The sequence below is a fragment of the Schistocerca americana genome, chromosome 7 (genome assembly GCF_021461395.2).
Source record: "Schistocerca americana isolate TAMUIC-IGC-003095 chromosome 7, iqSchAmer2.1, whole genome shotgun sequence".
Classification (NCBI taxonomy): domain Eukaryota; kingdom Metazoa; phylum Arthropoda; class Insecta; order Orthoptera; family Acrididae; genus Schistocerca; species Schistocerca americana.
Genome location: NC_060125.1, coordinates 258,197,874 through 258,216,949, shown reverse-complemented (window position 1 = coordinate 258,216,949; position 19,076 = coordinate 258,197,874). Strand labels below are relative to the sequence as shown.

Below are 19,076 nucleotides of genomic sequence, written 5' to 3'. Positions count from 1 at the left end.
GAGCAGGTGTCGCCCCCGACACGAATTTCATTTCATTGCTAGAGGAGCATGTTTCCTTTGTATTTGTACTACCCGCGATGTTTTCATGTCTTTTTCATTTGGACATTTTCAGTTTTATTCATTTCCTTACTTACTTAATTTTCTAATTAGCCATTATTTGTCAACATTTGGATATTGCAGACACTATTTATGCGGAAGTATAACAAAATGTATGTCAGCAAAGGTTGTAAGTCTGACATTGGGAAAAAAAGTAGCGTTGAAGTCTCAGTCTGAGCTTCAAACCACCTTTACCCCATTTTTTCTTATTTTAACACATTTAAAAAAAGATGGTAGAGCACTTGCCCGCGAATGGCAGAGGTCCCGAATTCGAGTCTCGGTCCGGCAAAGTTTTAATCTGCCAGGAAGTTTCATATCAGCGCACACTCCGCTGCAGAGTGAAAATCTCATTCAACAAGCACTTTGTGTGACGGAACAATGTTATTATCATTATGAATACCATTGCCAAAATTTGTTCGCCTCCGTCGGTGAGTGGGAAGGATATCCAGTTGCCCTGTGGAGGAGCCAAATTCAATTACTGAACTGCTAGAGATTTTTCGTTGCTGGGAGGACTGTAACGAACAGCAATCAGTCTCGTGATGCTGAGAAGATACTTGAGTGAGAACTAGCGGCCCCACGATCTGAAAAGTTGACAGAGACCGGAGAGCGTTATGCTGACCCTACACCATCCGTACCACACCCGAATGACGGCGTTGAACAGTCTGTCAGGCGCGGAACGAGTAGCTGGTAAAGATTTGTGAAATAGCCGTATGTCGTAGTACCACTGCTACGATCCGAAACAGCCTGAGTACCACTATATCTCGATTGTTTTCAAATAAAGTAATTCTGGAGACGAGGTAGAAAGTGTCACTTCTTTTTCACGCTCATGAAACCATTATTCTACATTTTTAGTGGAAGAGATGGAGGCGTTACTCCAGGAAGATGCAGTCCTCAAATTGAAACACTGTCTGTGTTATAAAATGAGCTCAGTGCCCTTACAAAGTTTCATGGCATTCGTTACCTTACCTCTCAGGCCGACCACAGGTCCCACCAACGATCCCTATATTGCCGCTCCAAACGTTAAAAAGTGTCACCATGTTCAATAGTTGAAAGAAAAAACTCTGCATTGTGGTTCTGAATATGTAAATACGTCCTCTGGTAAGGAGCAACATTAAAGCAGACCAGTCGAACTGCATTAAATATTTGCCAGTCGCTACATTGGTTCACGAAATTGACTGGCGTGCTTAGGCCAGCTACATTGCTTCTCATTTCTCTACAGGTGCCGGTCAGAACCATGTTGCAACTGAAATATCGTATCAGATGTGAAATTAGTTGTGTAGTTCGGTTTTTAGAGGCAAAAAATCTCAAAACTTTTGGCAATCACCGCGAAATTTGTTCTGCATGCGGATCGAATGTGATGAGTGAACATGCTGGATATCAATGGCGTCATTTGTTTAAAGGTTACAGACTCCCCTACCATATTTGAACCTACACAGAAGTTCCTCGGTTCAATCGCAATTCCGTAGAAAGCGGCGTAGGTGACGTACAGTATACTGGACAAGTCTTCCCACCGGAGACTGTGCTGGTTAAGATGGTGCTTTCTTCGATTACTTTAGTGAACCTGCGCGTAGATTTTCCTCCTACCTCTACTATACCAAACTCTTGTAGGTGATGTCCCCAAAAGCAGATCTGGTACCGCACTGGATTCTTCAGAAGACGTAAGCAGACGACGTGTAATTCTGATTAGTGGTGCAAGTAACCGGTTTCTATTAATTAAGCCCCAGGGTGCCATTAAATTGCATTTATTTGCCACCTCAGTAAAATAGTATCAGTTTATTGTAATAAAATGATTCCTTTCACAACGTTAATAAGTTCCCAGAGCATGGTAAAGCCGAATATTATACATGAACAGTATCTGCATGCATTCTAGCACTAACTCTCACATGTGAACAGGCTCAGAGTACACCCTATCGCCGACTGGCGAGATTGTTGCACAACCGAAATCTCTTGCTTACGTCGTAACAGTTATTCATCCTTTGCACATCTTCGATAACTTAACAATAATCATTTGTTTACTTAATTCGCTAGTTTACTGCACAGCGTTAGTATTGTGGTGAAGCCCTAATGATTCAAAGCCTGCTCTTAGCACCAGTTATGCCAAAAGAGGACTTTAATCATTAATATTTAATAAAGTAAAACAGCAGTGGTTCCCCTACATCTTTACTGTCGAGTAAGATTCGTTCCCAAGGCTCGCGTTCCCCCTCTCTACTCTCGTGATTCGCCATCGCACGTCGTTATCACTGCCTCCGTGGGAACCGGCTTATTTTGCAGACCTGTTTAATGCAGTGAACTGACTTCGGCTGCCTTCCGAGTTTCAATAAATGAAACATTTGTAAAACGAAGGACACCTCACAGGGAAAAGGGAAGAATGTTGTGATGACAGAACTTGGTTTACATTTCTAGTCAGCAACGATATCATATAGAAAATTGACGTAATAATTCGCGAAAACTGACATTTTGCAGTGTCTCGTCATTAATCGCAGATTTCTATGACCATATTACGTGAGATCGTGACCAAACAATAATTAGTGTACAAGTTCTGTGTTCGTTGGGTTCCAAAACTAAGAAGTATCAGAATTTTCTGCAGAGAGATTTGATGTTTTACCAGATTCCTGAAGTACACGGTAGACTCGCGAAGTGGTCATACGCGAAAATCCCAACTTCAGCACTACCTTGGAGATGCTGTGTCCCATCGCTCGTGCGCCGAATATAACATCACGTTCAAACTCACTTAAAACTTGATAACCTGCCATTGTACCTGCAGTAACCGATCCAACAACTGCGCCAGACATTTATTGTCCTATATAGCCGTTGCCGACGCAGCGCCATATTCTGTCTGTTAACATATCTCTGTATTTCAACACGCATCCCTATACCAGTTTCTTAGACGCTTCAATGTATATAGCCGGCCGTTGGTGGCCGAGCGGCTCTGGCGCTACAGTCTGGAACCGCGCGACCGCTACGGTCGCAGGTTCGAATCCTGCCTCGGGCATGGATGTGTGTGTTGTCCTTAGGTTAGTTAGGTTTAAGTAGTTCTAGGGGACTTACGACCTCAGCAGTTGAGTCCCATATACATTGTATATTGTATATTGAACCATTTCAATGTATATAGAGATAATCCCACGCTTCTTCAGTCAGAGGATAGCATATAGGACAGCTACAAAAGATAAGATCATTATTAAATAGAGAGTTGTGTTTTTTGATTGTGTGTGTGTGCGTGTGTGTGTCTGTTAATCAATTGACTTTTCTCTGTGTCCACCTGCGTGTGCAAAGGAGAATGCAACAAAATTCTACCCAGCGCCAGTAACCATGATATCTAGGACCATTTACAACAGTTGTGGGCCAGTTTGCCTTAGGACAAGACACAATGGCTCCATGAAAACCATTTCCAACCGAATTTGTGCATGCATTCAGGCTAGAGGGGATGCAAGGTGTAACTTATAGTGGGCTTATGATTTCAAGTTCTTTGTACGTTTGACTCGAATTTCTTTAAGTGCAATTTTCTGCGGCAACTCCCCACTTAGGCATAAATATTCATTGAGGAAAAGACAGTAATTAGCACTGTGTGTGGACACGCATATTTCAGGCAACTCTTCAACCAACTGAATGTATCTACTGCAGCCTCGCGCTACAGGAACATAGGTACACTGTAAAAGTCGTTGTGATTACTCTGCATACGCAAAGAAAATTATTTGTCACATACACTAGACTTTATTATAATTTGTCTGAAACACATTGGCTAAGAACTGAATAAAAATTGTTGCCATCCCAGATTCCGACCATGATTTTCGGTTTCCCTTGATTGTTAGGCAAACTGCGGAACTGGAACTCCCCTAGCAAATACACTACTGGCCATTAAAATTGCTACACCAAGAAGAAATGCAGATGATAAACAGGTATTCATTGGACAAATATATTACACCAGAACTTACATGTGATTACATTTTCACGGCCGGCCAGAGTGGCCGTGCGGTTCTGGGCGCTACAGTCTAGAACCGAGCGACCGCTACGGTCGCAGGTACGAATCTTGCCTCGGGCATGGATGTGTGTGATGTCCTTAGGTTAGTTAGGTTTAATTAGTTCTAAGTTCTAGGCGACTGATGACCTCAGAAGTTAAGTCCCATAGTGCTCAGAGCCATTTTGAACATTTTCACGTAGTTTGGTTGTATAGATCCTGAGAAATCAGCACCCAGAACAACCACCTCTGGCCGTAATAACGACCTTGATACGACTGGGCATTGAGTCAAACAGAGCTTGGATGGCGTGTACAGGTACAGCTGCCCATGCAGCTTCAACACGATACCACAGTTCATCAAGAGTAGTGTCTGGCGTATTGTGACGAGCCAGTTGCTCGGCCACCATTGATCAGATGTTTTCAATTGGTGAGAGATCTGGAGAATGTGTTGGCCAGGGCAGCAGTCGAATATTTTCTGTATCCAGAAAGGCCCGTACAGGACCTGCAACATGCGGTCGTGCATTATCCGGCTTAAATGTAGGGTTTCGCAGGGATCGAATGAAGGGTAGAGCCACGAGTCGTAACACATCTGAAATGTAACGTCCACTGTTCAAAGTGCCGTCAATGCGAAAAAGTGGTGACCAGTGGCACCCCATACCATCACGCTGGGTGATACGCCAGTATAGCGATGACGAAAACACGCTTCCAATGTGCGTTCACCGCGATGTCGCCAAACACGGATGCGACCATCACGATGCTGAAACAGAACCTGGATTCATCCGAAAAAATGACGTTTTGCCATTCGTCGTTGAGTACACCATCGCAGGCGCTCCTGTCTGTAACCGCAGTCATGGTCTCCCAGCTGATAGTCCATGCTGCTGCAAACGTCGTCGAACTGTTCGTGCAGATGGTTGTTGTCTTGCAAACGTCCCCATCTGTTGACTCAGGGATCGAGACGTGGCTGCACGATCCGTTACAGCCATGCGGATAAGATGCCTGTCATCTCGACTGCTAGTGATACGAGGCCGTTGGGATTCAGCACGGCGTTCCGTATTATCCTCCTGAACCCATCGATTCCATATTCTGCTAACAGTCATTGGATCTCGACCAACGCGAGCAGCAATTTCGCGATACGATAAACCGCAATCGCGATAGGCTACAATCTGACCTTTATCAAAGTCGGAAACGTGATGGCTCGCATTTCCCCTCCTTACACGAGACATCACAACAATGTTTCACCAGGCAACGCCGGTCAACTGCTGTTTGTATATGAGAAATCGGTTGGAAACTTTCCTCATGTCAGCGCGTTGTGGGTGTCGCCACCGGCACCAACCTTGTGTGAATGCTTTTAAAATATAATCGTTTGCATATCACAGCATCTTCTTCCTGTCGGTTAAATTTCGCGTCTGTAGCACGTCATCTTCGTGGTGTAGCAATTTTAATGGCCAGTAATGTACAAAATCAAGTGTGGGGGCTGTCACTGCCAATACATAGGGCAAATAAAACGGACGTTTGCTATCAGTTTTGGAGAACACCGGGATCTAATTAATTCAAAGTCTACTTTAAGCAGCCATCTTAAGGCCTGTAAACACTCATTCCCTGACATCAACCGAAACCTCAGCATCTCTGTCACCATCCAAAAGGACGCATCCTTGACCTCCTTGAAATAATCGTAATTTTGCACAGTATGAACCAGAACTCCGAGTTTGCGCTAAATGAACAAATTACTATTTAAACACAATTTTATTCTAAATAACTATGGATTTCTCAAGCACTAAATGCTTTGCACTTGTTCTAAGTGTCGCAAGCATTCCTTCTTTATTAACCGAGAATTTCTTTTATCATTGTTAGTCCCATCATGTAACATTACTTTCTGCTATTGTATTTTAATGACTATGTTGTCACATGGATGCCACTGTACCAGAATTTTAATGTTGTTATCCTCCACATGTGACCTAGTTTCGTTACTCGCCTACCTTAGTTGTTATTTAGAGACTCTTTCGCGTCTCACTTATTTTTATAACGGTTGGTGCCACGTGAAATACCGTTCTCTTTATATGCCCACATTGATAATCCTCTTGTGTATATCAGTTTTATCCTGACTAAGCTATTTATATTAAGACCTTGTTAATTGATCCTAAAGAGGAGGCCATACATGATTAGCGATTTCAGGGGTTGAGCAACGGTGCTCATGTCATCTGTCGTCTTGAAAGTGGTTCAGTTCCGAAGGCCTCTTGTCTTTCGACTCTCACAAATGAAACCATCAGCTTCGTGTGTATGACTGCATATGATTGAATGTACAGTATCGAAAATGGAGAGAAAATGTAGTTTGGATGAAAAATGCAAGGAAGAATACTGCGTGTATAATGTGGCACTACGTATTGACAGTTATACACTGTCTGACATCCAAAGTAAAAAAATATTGTACTATTAAATTGCATTTTCCACGATTCCCATTTAAAGACCGATTGAAAAAGAATATTTTGTAATTAGTATCATTTTTAATGCATATTTATTTTGTTACACCCAGCACCAAGCAGCTAAATTAGAAAATAAAATATGAAGATAACTTACAGTTTACTGATTAATTAGAAGTGATAATGCTACTTTAAGTGCAAAGGACAAAAACACATAAAGCATAAAGAATGAGATATTTATTGTTGTTACTCAGAAAATGTGTTTACGAAATCTTCTGTGTTTTTAAAACGATTGTTGTCTTTTACAGGTTCTTAACTACATGTCTCGTCACATGAGTACTGGGAAAAAGCTGGTTGTTTCGTCACTTTTGGATATCACTAACGAAACAATGTTTGTGACCAAATCTGTGAGGGAATTAATGTTCGACGGATACTTCGATCTTCTGCTCAACTTTACAAATGAGCTGTCATTACCAATTCCATTTGAGGAGTTCGGATACTTTGTTGATGTACGTAAGCAAGATAACATTATTTTTACTGAAATTAAGCAACCATCAAATAATGACAATCAAAAGCATAAATATTTGCTGCAAACTCATGCCAGAGTGTTTCACATTGTCACCGATAAACGCCGAGCGGTGGTAAGTCACATACAAAGGATAATTTTTTGTCAAGGAACATTTCCTTTATAATCCATCGTTTATGTGCTACTCTGTTCAGACGACCATAACATACTGAGAATGAACAACAACTGTTGTGCATATATCACGTTATTTAGAGACGTCTAGGAGAAAATTTACGGAAGATGTTCAGAGAATCTGTTCTGTGCCTCATTGCATACTTGATACTTTCCAAATAATGACTGTCCGACGCCCTCGAGTGTAGTCGTATTCTGTCTCTGTCGAGAAGTGCATCATCGATCGGAGCAGTCAGTTCAAATCAGGTACCTTCCTTCACTTTTTGCCAGTCTCATGGTTTAAATGTTTGTATTCTCTTACGCCTGCTTCATTTGCTGCGGATTTTATATTTTCTCCTTCCGTCGTTAAATTCAACATCTCCTGTGTTATCCAGAAATTTCCGCAAGGCCTTGCCTTTTTACCTATGTGATCGTCTGCTGTCTTCCCCATACCCTGTTTCATCTCTCAAAGCTACCTATTTGTAATATTTCCGATCCCCCTTCCCTCACCCAGTTTCAATCCATTGTTGTCTGATGCTCCATCTGTAAGTCTCAACAACGTCTGATTCCTTCAATTTATCCAGCTCTCTTCTCCTTCATTTGCTACCTTTCTGTAATTTCTCCAATTTTAATCTCCAGTTAATAACTAACAAATTGTGATCAGAGTCTACATCTATTCCTGGAATTGTCTTGCAGTTGAAAATCTGGTTTACAAATCTCAGTCTTACCATTATACACTCAGTCTGAAACCATGCAGTGTCCCCAGGTCTTTTACACCTACACAACCTTAAAACAAGTGTTAGCCATGGTCAGATTATTCTCTGTGCAAGATACTACGAGACAACCTTCTCTGTCGTTTCTTTCCTATTTTTCCTTCTCTTTCTTTTTCTACGATGGCAAATTTTCGTCTCCCTAAACTAGTTGAAAGATTTCTTTTACTATACATTTTCATCTCTTGACATGTAAATTATTATTATTTTGGTGGTTGTTGGCTACTGGTTATTGTAATGCCGGTCATTGTAGCTTACCCGCCCGCCTATTTTCTCATTATTGTTAGGCCTACTCCTCCATTATCCCTATAAGATTTTGTGTTCATAAACCTGACCTGACAGAATGTAGTGTTCTTCCTGCCACCTCAGTTCATTAACTCCCACTACATCTACCTTCAACTTACCAATCTCCCTTTCTAATTTCTCTAAGCTACCCTCTAATAGGCCGGTAGAATGCCAGTTTTATTTTTTCCGATGGCATGTCGTCCGGCTATCCGAATGGGTGACTATTTTACCTCGGAATATTTTAAACAAGATGATGTACAGTAAAGCTGTATGCCCTCGGGAATAAAATAACTGCTGTAATTTCCCCGTGCTTTCTTCCGTTCGCATTACCAGCACAGCAAGGCCATGTTGGCTAATGTTTAGAAGACCCGATCAGTCAGTCATCCAGACTGTTGCCTCTGCTGCAACGGAAAAAGACTGCTGCCCCTATTCGGCAACCACGGATTAGCCTGGCCTCTCCACAGGTACCACACCGTTGTGGTCACACTTACTTTATGGGTATCTCTGAGACACCCAAGTCACCCCACCTTGTCAAGGTCGATGGTTCATGGAAGTTCTCGAGCTTTCTGACGCCAAATGTCAATTGCAAGTAGTTCCCTTTGCAGTGTTCACTCGGAAACGACTGGTTGGACCTGCATTCACTTACAGCATCAATATCTGTCGGGTTTCAAACCGATTGTCATTGATAAAGGCGTAACACTCGTCTCTGGTCCCTGTCGGTTTGGATATTTATTACGACCACTCTTCTTACACCAACTTACATGGCTGCGAGTGGTACCCCATCTTGTAGACGGCACTTTCTGGTACACCAACAAATCGGAGAAAATCGTTCACAGTATGTTCATCGGCATGTCCAAACACGATAGCTCTTTTCAGCCACTTTGTCACGTCCCCATGACGACAATCTTACCGCGCTGATACCCTATGACAGACTTGCACGTACACATCATTTCACAGCCGTTGTTGGTCATATGATCACCTGGTTCAAGTTATACAGCGCTTCGAGGCGCTGTTTTAAGTGGGTAATTAATATTTTATCCGGTTCGCTTACATAAAACGTGACATTTACATTTCACGAGTGAAAAAGATTATATGCGAAAGAAGTAAATCTTTACAATTACGTAAGTGAGCAAATCTACGAAGACAAACTGTTTTTTTCTCCAAAAATCTGATGCCTATGACTTCGTCATTACTGCGTTTCTTTTGAACACCTACGGGTTTTGGAGACCTTACCTATTTTTTACCTCATCCATTCGACGCTTCAACATACACTCCTCCCTTATCTGCAATCCGTCAGCTGCCCCTTTTCACAGTTGTAGAAGAGTGCGCTTCCTCCAACACTGCTTTCTTTTGCTGCACGCTCCCTCTCAAACCCGTCGCCAAGCTGTTAAAATCCTGCCATTATTCAGCATCTACGCGAATTCTTCCTCTTCTATCTTATATTGTACCAAATTCCACACCTAAGAACAAATCCCCTAGCCTTTTGAACTTCATCCTTAGTCCAGATAACACACTACAATCTTTTCAAGGAATGGTTAACACCGCAATATCTGACACTCACCGCAATATGGTCACCAGTAAACGGAAGACTTTTAACACACAGTCTCATAATACCTGAGAAGTATCACTCATGCTTGCCACTTTTAGCCCAATATAAAACTTTAGTGTTTTATCCTTCAGAGTGAAAGTCAAACAGATTTTGCAAGGTGATTGGCACAAGAGTGGGAAGCATTTGCTACTTGCAGCAGTTGTCCGTGAGAGAGAACAATGACTACTGCTGTTCTTACGGTATCTATTACCCTCCCGAAAATGAACACGAGGTTGGCATTGCGATAGTGGATTCTTTATAAACGTTCAGTCAATGGCGAAAATGAAGTTTTTCAAGTAAAGTAAATCTGGGAGAGATGGCTAACATTTTCAAAATCGCATATGTAAAGTCCCATAGTACACATTTAGTAAAACTTCGATTTGTTCAATTAAACACACCAATTGTCTAAGACATAAATTTTTTTGGATTTTTTTCAGTTCGACATTTAAACGTATTGTGTGACAAGAAAAACAATTTTACATTGATTTGCGACAAGCTAAAAACTGTTTCCAAGTCAAAACCTATATATATATATAGCCCCACAATATATCTATAAGCATATTTATGGTTATAAATATGTTGTGGGGTGGAGAAAAAAAACGATGAAATGTTAACAATAGTTTTTAATGATATATTATTTATATATCTACGTAGTTCACTGGTTTGTATAACTAGTTTACTGACAGTTGAAAAAATTAAAACTAAGACATATAATCGATTTATCTTTAGTTAATACACCCAATAATACTAGTGAAATATCAAATAAAAAAACAAAGTTAAGATTCACGAACTTATTTCATCTGGTTTTCTTATTATTTCCTCTGCCACGCTCGATACAGAACGTATAGAAAATCGTGCACTCCCCCTGTAACTGAAACTTACAAGTCGCACAACTTTTTTTCCGGTATAATTCTCCACACTCTTTACACATATGTAGGGACATATTTTTTTATTCTTGCTAAGTCATTTGAACAAAGATATAAACAAAACAGAAATTTTTTTCACGTATTTGAAGCTGATATTCGATTTATGCTGCGAGTATCCGTAACAAAAAAATGTGTGGCATAAGTACCAGATTTTATTTCGACATGTATCCCAATCTGCAGGCGAGAGACGTTGCACCTTTCGTGACCTTGGTAGCCAAATTGGCAGCACTGGAACCAAAACGCTGCCAATAGGACTTACTGTTAATACAACTGCTCAATCATTTGGAAATATTCAACTACGAGTATTTAGCATACACTAAGAACTAATAGTGACACTGAAAAAAGTTTTGAAGGGATGTTTATGGACTTACCTGAGCTATTCCACCAGAGCACATAACTTCCTCGATCGAAATGCACACATTTTTATAATGGCTCGGTGTCCACTGAGCAACTGCAATGCTGATAAGTGCACACTCTGTTGGTGCTCGCCAAAACTATGAGGGATGCGCTATAGACCGCATGCGGCGTCTCTTGCGGATTTACCCTTATTATAGAGGTGTGACACTAAGATAAAACAGTCTAGTTTCATCATACAGGCGTATACTTGTTGTAGAGACTGTGCGTGTATGTGGCTGTACAAGGAGTGTAGAGAGTAGACACATGGACTAGCTTCAGTGTATGGTTGTGACTATTAATGCTTTAAGTTACTATTATTGCTACAAAGATCTGCATTATAACAAGTTTTTATCACTACTGTTCACAGAGGAATGGCTCGGAAACTTACGATGGTGTGTTCAACATGTACACTGGCGCGAGCAATCTAGACCTCTTGGGAACAGTGGCAAATTGGAATTATATGAATGAAACTCCTTACTTTGATTCGCCGTGCAACAAAATCAGCGGTACCACAGGAGAACTTTGGGCGCCAATCAAAAGCACAGCTGACGTTGGAATATTTGCTCCTGATGTTTGTTCGTAAGTATGTCGCTCTCCAAACTTACTAGAATAATTGGCGAGTAATGAATTATATTCGCACGCAGAAGACATTAAAAACTTCAGTGTAATTCGTACTTTAGTTCATGCAATTGCTTCTTTAAGCCCTTCATGCGGTAAAAAATAATTAAGAAAGGAAATAACAACATCAAATTACTGCCTACTGACTCCTGAAGTCTGAGGTTCAAATATGAATCACTATTGCTACGTCAGTGGTTTGTACCCAATAGAATACACTATTTGATTCAAAGTGTCCGGACACCCGTTAGTGCATACTGATGTGGGATGTGTTTACCCTTCGTCTTTATGGCATTTTTAACTCTGCTGGGGACACTTTCGATTCGGCGCCTGAATGTCTGCAGACAGACGGCAGACTTTTCCTTCTCAACAATCGAGGCCAGTGAAAGTAGTAACGTTGGATGATCGAGTCTGGAGTAAAGTCGACATTCTGATTCATCCCAAAGAGTTTCATTGGGTTTGTGACCGCTCAATGTCATTCAATACGATCGCGACGACACTCCTCGATCGACGTTAGCACTCGTGGTGTCACTCGCCTCCATACATGGCAGCGGACGTTTGAAAATTCGTGACGCTAGCTCAATGGTCGTCAATTGATTTAAATGTTATTCCCGGCTGACTCATAATTCAATTACTGCCACGGGGGTGAGGAGAAAGAACACATCCTGGTGATACCAGCATTATGCGTATTTAGATGTTCGATTAATCTGAATGGTTTGCAATGTTCCAGCGATTCTCTTCGAACTCTATGCTCATGTACCGACAAGGACCATTTTCGCAGATAAACATGCAAGTATGTAATGGATGTTCGGTTTGCAATATAGTTCGTAGCACTCACACATTATACATTCACTGTAAGAACAATTTCATGCATTTACATTTTTGGTGTCCCACAATATTGGTTGGTTAAATATTATGACGATACGTTGTATACAACTTCCACAGATATTGTTTATCACGTAGTCAAGAATACGTAATGAAGCCAAAATCGTGGATAAAATTGAAATGTAGTTTGTTTATTAACACTATTCTTTTCAGTAACTAAATATGAAATATGAATCGGGATTGGGGGTGATGATCCCATCCTTCTTTTCAGTATTAAAATGGTCGATATCGTTTTCTGAATAACGCGTGTCATATAATGTCCAAATATCGACACGACCCAGGCTATCAATTCGGCACTTAAATGTCTATTCTTCGCTCTCGAAATGTTCGATGTGATTGTCTTTCACACGCAGGGTTCAATTTACCGGTGTATGCACTGTTTTTAGTATTTTAGGTCCCCGTTAATTAATATCTGGTAGTTAATAAGCGAACCATTTTTATGCTGGCGCGTTGTTTGTATCAGTTCCCCCGCAACCGTCCAAGGATAAGATTCTCTTAATGTTCCGCGCACACGCGTTTCACAATTTTATAAAATGCAGAATTACGTAAACTATAACTTTCCGTTGGGTACAACTTTCGTGGGTTCCACAACCATAATAGTTTCTCAAGAGTATTTTTCCCAGCTAACACAAAGTTCGAAATATGTTGTCGGAATCAGTTTCACTTCACCCGACAATAAACGTCTCTGATCACTTCGTCACACGTAACGTATTTTAAACGTGCTTGAAGAGTCTTTAAATAATCTCCTTAATGAATTTCGCCGTCGCGTACCACATTTTAATCGACTAGCCCGATCGCGATAACTGAAGGTAAAGAGCTCAATAATGTGTTACATGTTCTTTTACATGTATTAAAAAACAAACGCGCCCCTATATCTTTCTGTCCCGCTAGGTCTTTGGTACTTTGCTTTTTATTACTTTTCATTATATTGCTACTTAGTAATACTGTGCAGTTATTAAAGTTTCGTATTACTTTCCCCTTTTTAATTCTTCCAAAATAAAGTCTATTTATCCCACATTTTAATTAATATGATGCTAATTGACATGCCTGCCCGCAAAGTACCGTTATAGGTTCAGGTCTGGACTCTAGGCAGATTAGTCCATTTCAGGAATGTTATCAACTTATTATCCATAAACCATTACTCCACAAATTCTGTTTCATGACAGAGTGCACTATGCTAATCAAATCATCGTCTCCTGATCCCTCTTGTACGCAGGCATAATGCTGTAAAATATGATTCATACCCTTTCGCAAATAGCGTTTTCTTAAGCGCAATAAGGGACTGCACATGATGCCACGTAACGTTCTTCAGGCATTCACTAAATCCAGACCCACCCATCGGATTGGCACAGGGTGTAGCGTGATTCATCACTCCAAATCATTCTTTTCCAGTCATCCACTGTCCAGTGCCGTAGCTCGTTAGAACGCCTCAAACGTCTCTTAGCAGGAGTTGCTCGACCGTTGTATCCAATTCTTTTTAACTCCGTAGCACAAACTCCCTTGCATAGCCACTGTATTAGCTGGACTGCTAGCAGCACTTTGCAACTCACGAGTGATTCCTTCCGCTGATTTCATGCGGGATTTTAGAGTTATCCTCCACAATGCTCGTCGGTCCAAATCCGTCAGTACATGAAATCTGCCTAGTCTTGGTTTAGATGTGTTTGTTCCTTTCAGTTTCCACGTCACAATTAAATCACCAGTAGGTACACTGACGACAAGTAAGTGCCGAAAAAGTGGGCTAAGGACGGGAAAGACCCACCGTGGTTTAACAGCGCAATTCGGAGAATGCTCAGGAAGCAAAGGCAGTTGCACTCGCGGTACAAGAAAGATCGGGAGAATGAGGACAGGCAAAAGTTAGTAGAGATTCGTGCTGCTGTAAAAAGAGGGATGCGCAAAGCATTCAACCACTACCACCGTCATATCTTAGCAAAAGATCTTGCTGAAAACCTAAGGAAATTCTGGTCTTACGTAAAATCGGTAAGCGTCTCGAAGGCTTCCATCCAGTCACTCACTGATCAGTCTGGCCTGGCAACGGAAGACAGCGAAACGAAAGCTGAAATTTTAAATTTAGCATTTGAGAAATCTTTCACGCAGGAGGATCGTACAAATATACTGACGTTCGAGTCTCGTACAGATTCCCGTATGGAGGACATACTGATAGACATCCCTGGGGTTGTGAAGCAGCTGAATGGGTTGAATATAAATAAGTCGCCAGGTCCTGATGGGATTCCAATTCGGTTTTACAGAGGGTACTCTACTGCATTGGGTCCTTACTTAGCTTGCATTTATCGCGAATCTCTTGCCCAACGTAAAGTCCCGAGCGACTAGAAAAAAGCGCAGGTGATGCCTGTATATAAGAAGGGTAGAAGGACGGATCCTTAAAATTACAGACCAATATCCTTAACATCGGTCTATTGCAGGATTCTCGAACATATTCTCAGTTCGAATATAATGAATTTCCTTGAGACAGAGAAGTTGCTGTCCATGCATCAACACGGCTTTAGAAAGCATCGCTCCTGCTAAACGCAATTCGCCCTTTTTTCACATGATATCCTTCGAACCATGGATGAAGGGCACCAGACGGATGCCATATTCCTTGACTTCCGGAAAGCGTTTGACTCGGTGCCCCACTGCAGACTCCTAACTACGGTACGAGCATATAGGATTGGTTCCCAAGAATTTGAGTGGCTCGAAGACTTCTTAAGTAATAGAACCCAGAACGTTGTCCTCGATGGTGAGTGTTCATCGGAGGTGAGTGTATCATCTGGAGTGCCCCAGGGAAGTTTGGTAGGTCCGCTGTTGTTTTCTACCGACATAAATGATCTTTTGGATAGGGTGGATAGCAATTTGTGGCTGTTTGCTGATGATGCTGTGGTGTACGGGAAGGTGTCGTCGTTGAGTGACTGTAGGAGGATACAAGATGACTTGGACCGGATTTGTGATTGGTGTAAAGAATGGCAGCTAACTCTAAATATAGGTAAATGTAAATTAATGCAGATGAATAGGAAAAAGAATCCTGTAATGTTTGAATATTCCATTAGTAGTGTAGCGCTTGACACAGTCACGTCGATTAAATATTTGGGCGTAACATTGCAGAGCGATATGAAGTGGGACAAGCATGTAATGGCAGTTGTGGGGAAGGCGGATAGTCGTCTTCGGTTCATTGGTAGAATTTTGGGAAGATGTGGTTCATCTGTAAAGGAGACCGCTTATAAAACACTAATACGACCTATTCTTGAGTACTGCTCGAGCGTTTGGGATCCCTATCAGGTCGGATTGAAGGAGGACATAGAAGCAATTCAGAGTCGGGCTGCTAATTTGTTACTGGCAGGTTTGATCATCACGCGAGTGTTGCGGAAATGCTTCAGGAACTCGGGTGGGAGTCTCTAGAGGAAAGGAGGCGTTGTTTTCGTGAATCGCTACTGAGGAAATTTGGAGAACCAGCATCTGAGGCTGACTGCAGTACAATTTTACTGCCGCCAACTTACATTTCGCGGAAAGACCACAAAGATAAAATAAAAGAGATTAGGGCTCGTACAGAGGCATATAGGCAATCATTTTTCCCTCGTTCTGTTTGGGAGTGGAACAGGGAGAGAAGATGCTAGTTGTGGTACGAGGTAACCTCCGCCACGCACCGTATGGTGGATTGCGGAGTATGTATGTAGATGCAGATGTAGGCGGCTTGGACAGTGTTAGAAAGATTGAAATGTCCCCGATGGATTGGTTACTCAGGAGACAAGTCCACGTTCGAAGTCGCTGAGTTCTCCTTGCCGACCCATTCTGCTACTATTGCTTCTCTACTGACAGCGCACCACTCCGCACCTCCTTTTACACTGACGGGTTCACATCTCGTGACTTCGAGCAGTCATTTGCGCATTACATAAGGGTGGCCGGATACGTCCGATCGGATAGGGATTTCCACATTCTGGCAGTAACTCGTCCTCTGACTACTGGCATTAATTCTGAAAGCCCTTTCGTGGTTTTGATATGGAGTTGCCTCCCTGACACTTCTGCCTTTTCACTTCCGTTCTCAGCTATAGCGTCGTCTAGCTCCTCCGCACCATACGTTTTCTTAAGCCTGCGTATAAGATGAACGCAACTCTGTGATGTGACTGAGATCTCAGTAGACTCCCCAGAATACAACAACTTAACGCGCGGGAGGAAGGTGCAGGCTGAGTTTACGGAAAGCCATTTGTTGCTTCACAATAGTTGGTTATCCTTTAGTTAACAAGAAATACTTCAAACATCAATAGCATACAAATCAACAGTAACTGTTGGAGATTGATTTCAGGGCGACAAACCAGAAAGACCAAACTTATACTTATGTATACACACAAATCAGAAAAAGTTTTGCGTCATCCCGGTTCCCAGAACTCCTGAAGATAGACGTTGAGTGTGGATATTGTATCACAGACACAGTCCCTTTGACTTTTCAGAGATGTCACTAAACCCGCCCAAAGATGTAAACAACCATGCATGAGCAGTGCCTATTAGACGAAGGGGGTCCGACAGCCGATCAGTTCCAGTCATTCCGCCAGGGAGGAGGTACACGGCTCGTGTTGTCTGTAGTTAAACCATGCCTAGACGGTCAATACCGCGGTTCGATCGCGTCCACATTGTTACTTTGCGCCAGGAACGTCTCTCAACAGGGGAAGCGTCCAGGCGTCTCGGAGTGAACTAAAGCGATGTTGTTCGGACATGGAGGAGATACAGAGAGACAGGAACTGTCGACGACATGCCTCGCTCAGGCCGCCCAAGGGCTACTACTGCAGTGGATGACCGCTACCTACGGATTATGGAACCCTGACAGCAACGCCACCATGTTGAATAATACTTTTCGTGCAGTCACAGGACGTCGTGTTACGACTCAAACTGTGCGCAATAGGCTGCATGATACGCAACTTCACTCCCTACCTCCATGGCGAGGTCCATCATTGCAACCACGACACCACGCAGCGCGGTACAGATGGGCCCAGCAACATGCCGAATGGACCACTCAGGATTGGCATCATGTTCTCTTCACCGATGAGTGTAGCGTATGCCTTCAACCAGACAATCGTCGGAGACGTGTTAGGAGGGAACCCGGTCAGGCTGAACGCCTTAGACACACTGTCCAGCGAGTGCAGCAAGGTGAAGGTTCCCTGCTGTTTTGGGCTGGCATTATGTGGGGCAGACGTACGGCGCTGGTGGTCATGAAAGGCGCCGTAACGGCTGTACGATACGTGAATGCCATCCTCCGACCGACATTGCAACCATATCGACAGCGTATTGGTGAGGCATTCGTCTTGATGTACGACAATTCGCACCCTCATCGTGCACATTTTGTGAATGACTTCCTTCAGGATAACGACATCGCTCGACTACAGTGGCCTGCATGTTCTCCAGATATGAATGCTATCTAACATGCCTAGGATAGATTGAAAATGGCTGTTTATGGACGATGCGACTCACCAACACCTCTAAGGGTCTACGCCGAATCGGAGTTGAGGAGTGGGACAATCTGGACCAACAGTGCCTTGATGAACTTGTGGATAGTATGCCACGACGAATACAGCCATGCATCAATGCAAGAGGACGTGCTGCTAGGTATTAGAGGTACCGATGTGTACAGCAATCTGTATCCCACCTCTGAAGGTCTCGCTGTGTAGTGGTACAATATGCAATGTGTGGTTTTCTCTATTCCAATTTTCTGTAACAGGTTCCGGAACTCTCGGAACCCAAGTGAAGGAAAAACTTTGTCGGTGTGTAATACCTCGCAGCCGTGTTTGTAGATGGAGGCCTGTCGACATTAACAGAGTGATGGGTTGTATTGTCCCTAACAGTGACAGAACCTGGATGCAAATAACGGCTGAAAGAGATGTGATTTCCGGCGGCATGGTCCCGGGATGAACTAAGATGGAGGGTCCTGTGACTTTGAATATCGTCTTAATAAAATTTTGTTGAAAAATACGAAAAATGCCTTACCAACAGGCTGGAATAAAATTAATGGCAGTTCTGTAACTGCAGCAATGGGACGAGCTCATTGAACATAAATCCATGTTTGTAGCTTTAACAGCTAAAAGTTGTTAACATTATTACTATAATTGTTATAATAACTTGCAACAGCTGAACCCATTACGAAAGTTGCACATACAGGGTGGTCGGAAATTCCCGTTACAGACTTCTAGGACTTGTAGAGGGGAGTGAGTATTTTGAATAAGAACCCATGTCTGGAAACGTCATCCAACGAGACTACAGAGCGGCAAAATTATAGGCGCGAGCGTCTGTAAATGTACGTATACACGGGATGATTCCGTGATGATGTTACGGACTTTCTAGGATGATGGAGAATGATAAATGTATTAATTTGAAGTCAGGGTCCATGTACCGGAAACGAAGGAGTCGAAAGTTATAAACGAATACCGTTCTGATACCGCTGACAGTTGAATACATGTACTGGTTCTTGTGTTGAGATGAGTGTCGGGTTG

General features: G+C 42.4%; 1 protein-coding gene across 3 annotated transcripts in view; it reads left to right on the top strand.

The window, feature by feature from the left end:
- The window catches only part of LOC124622560 (protein croquemort-like), an 86,983-nt gene that overhangs the window by 30,431 nt on the left and 37,476 nt on the right, over window positions 1–19,076 (top strand). For all 3 annotated transcript variants that reach the window (XM_047148299.1, XM_047148298.1, XM_047148300.1), the window contains exons 5-6: window positions 6,777–6,977; window positions 11,477–11,688. In XM_047148299.1, coding sequence (XP_047004255.1) covers window positions 6,777–6,977; window positions 11,477–11,688 — 413 coding nt within the window. The remainder of the gene's footprint in view (window positions 1–6,776; window positions 6,978–11,476; window positions 11,689–19,076) is intronic.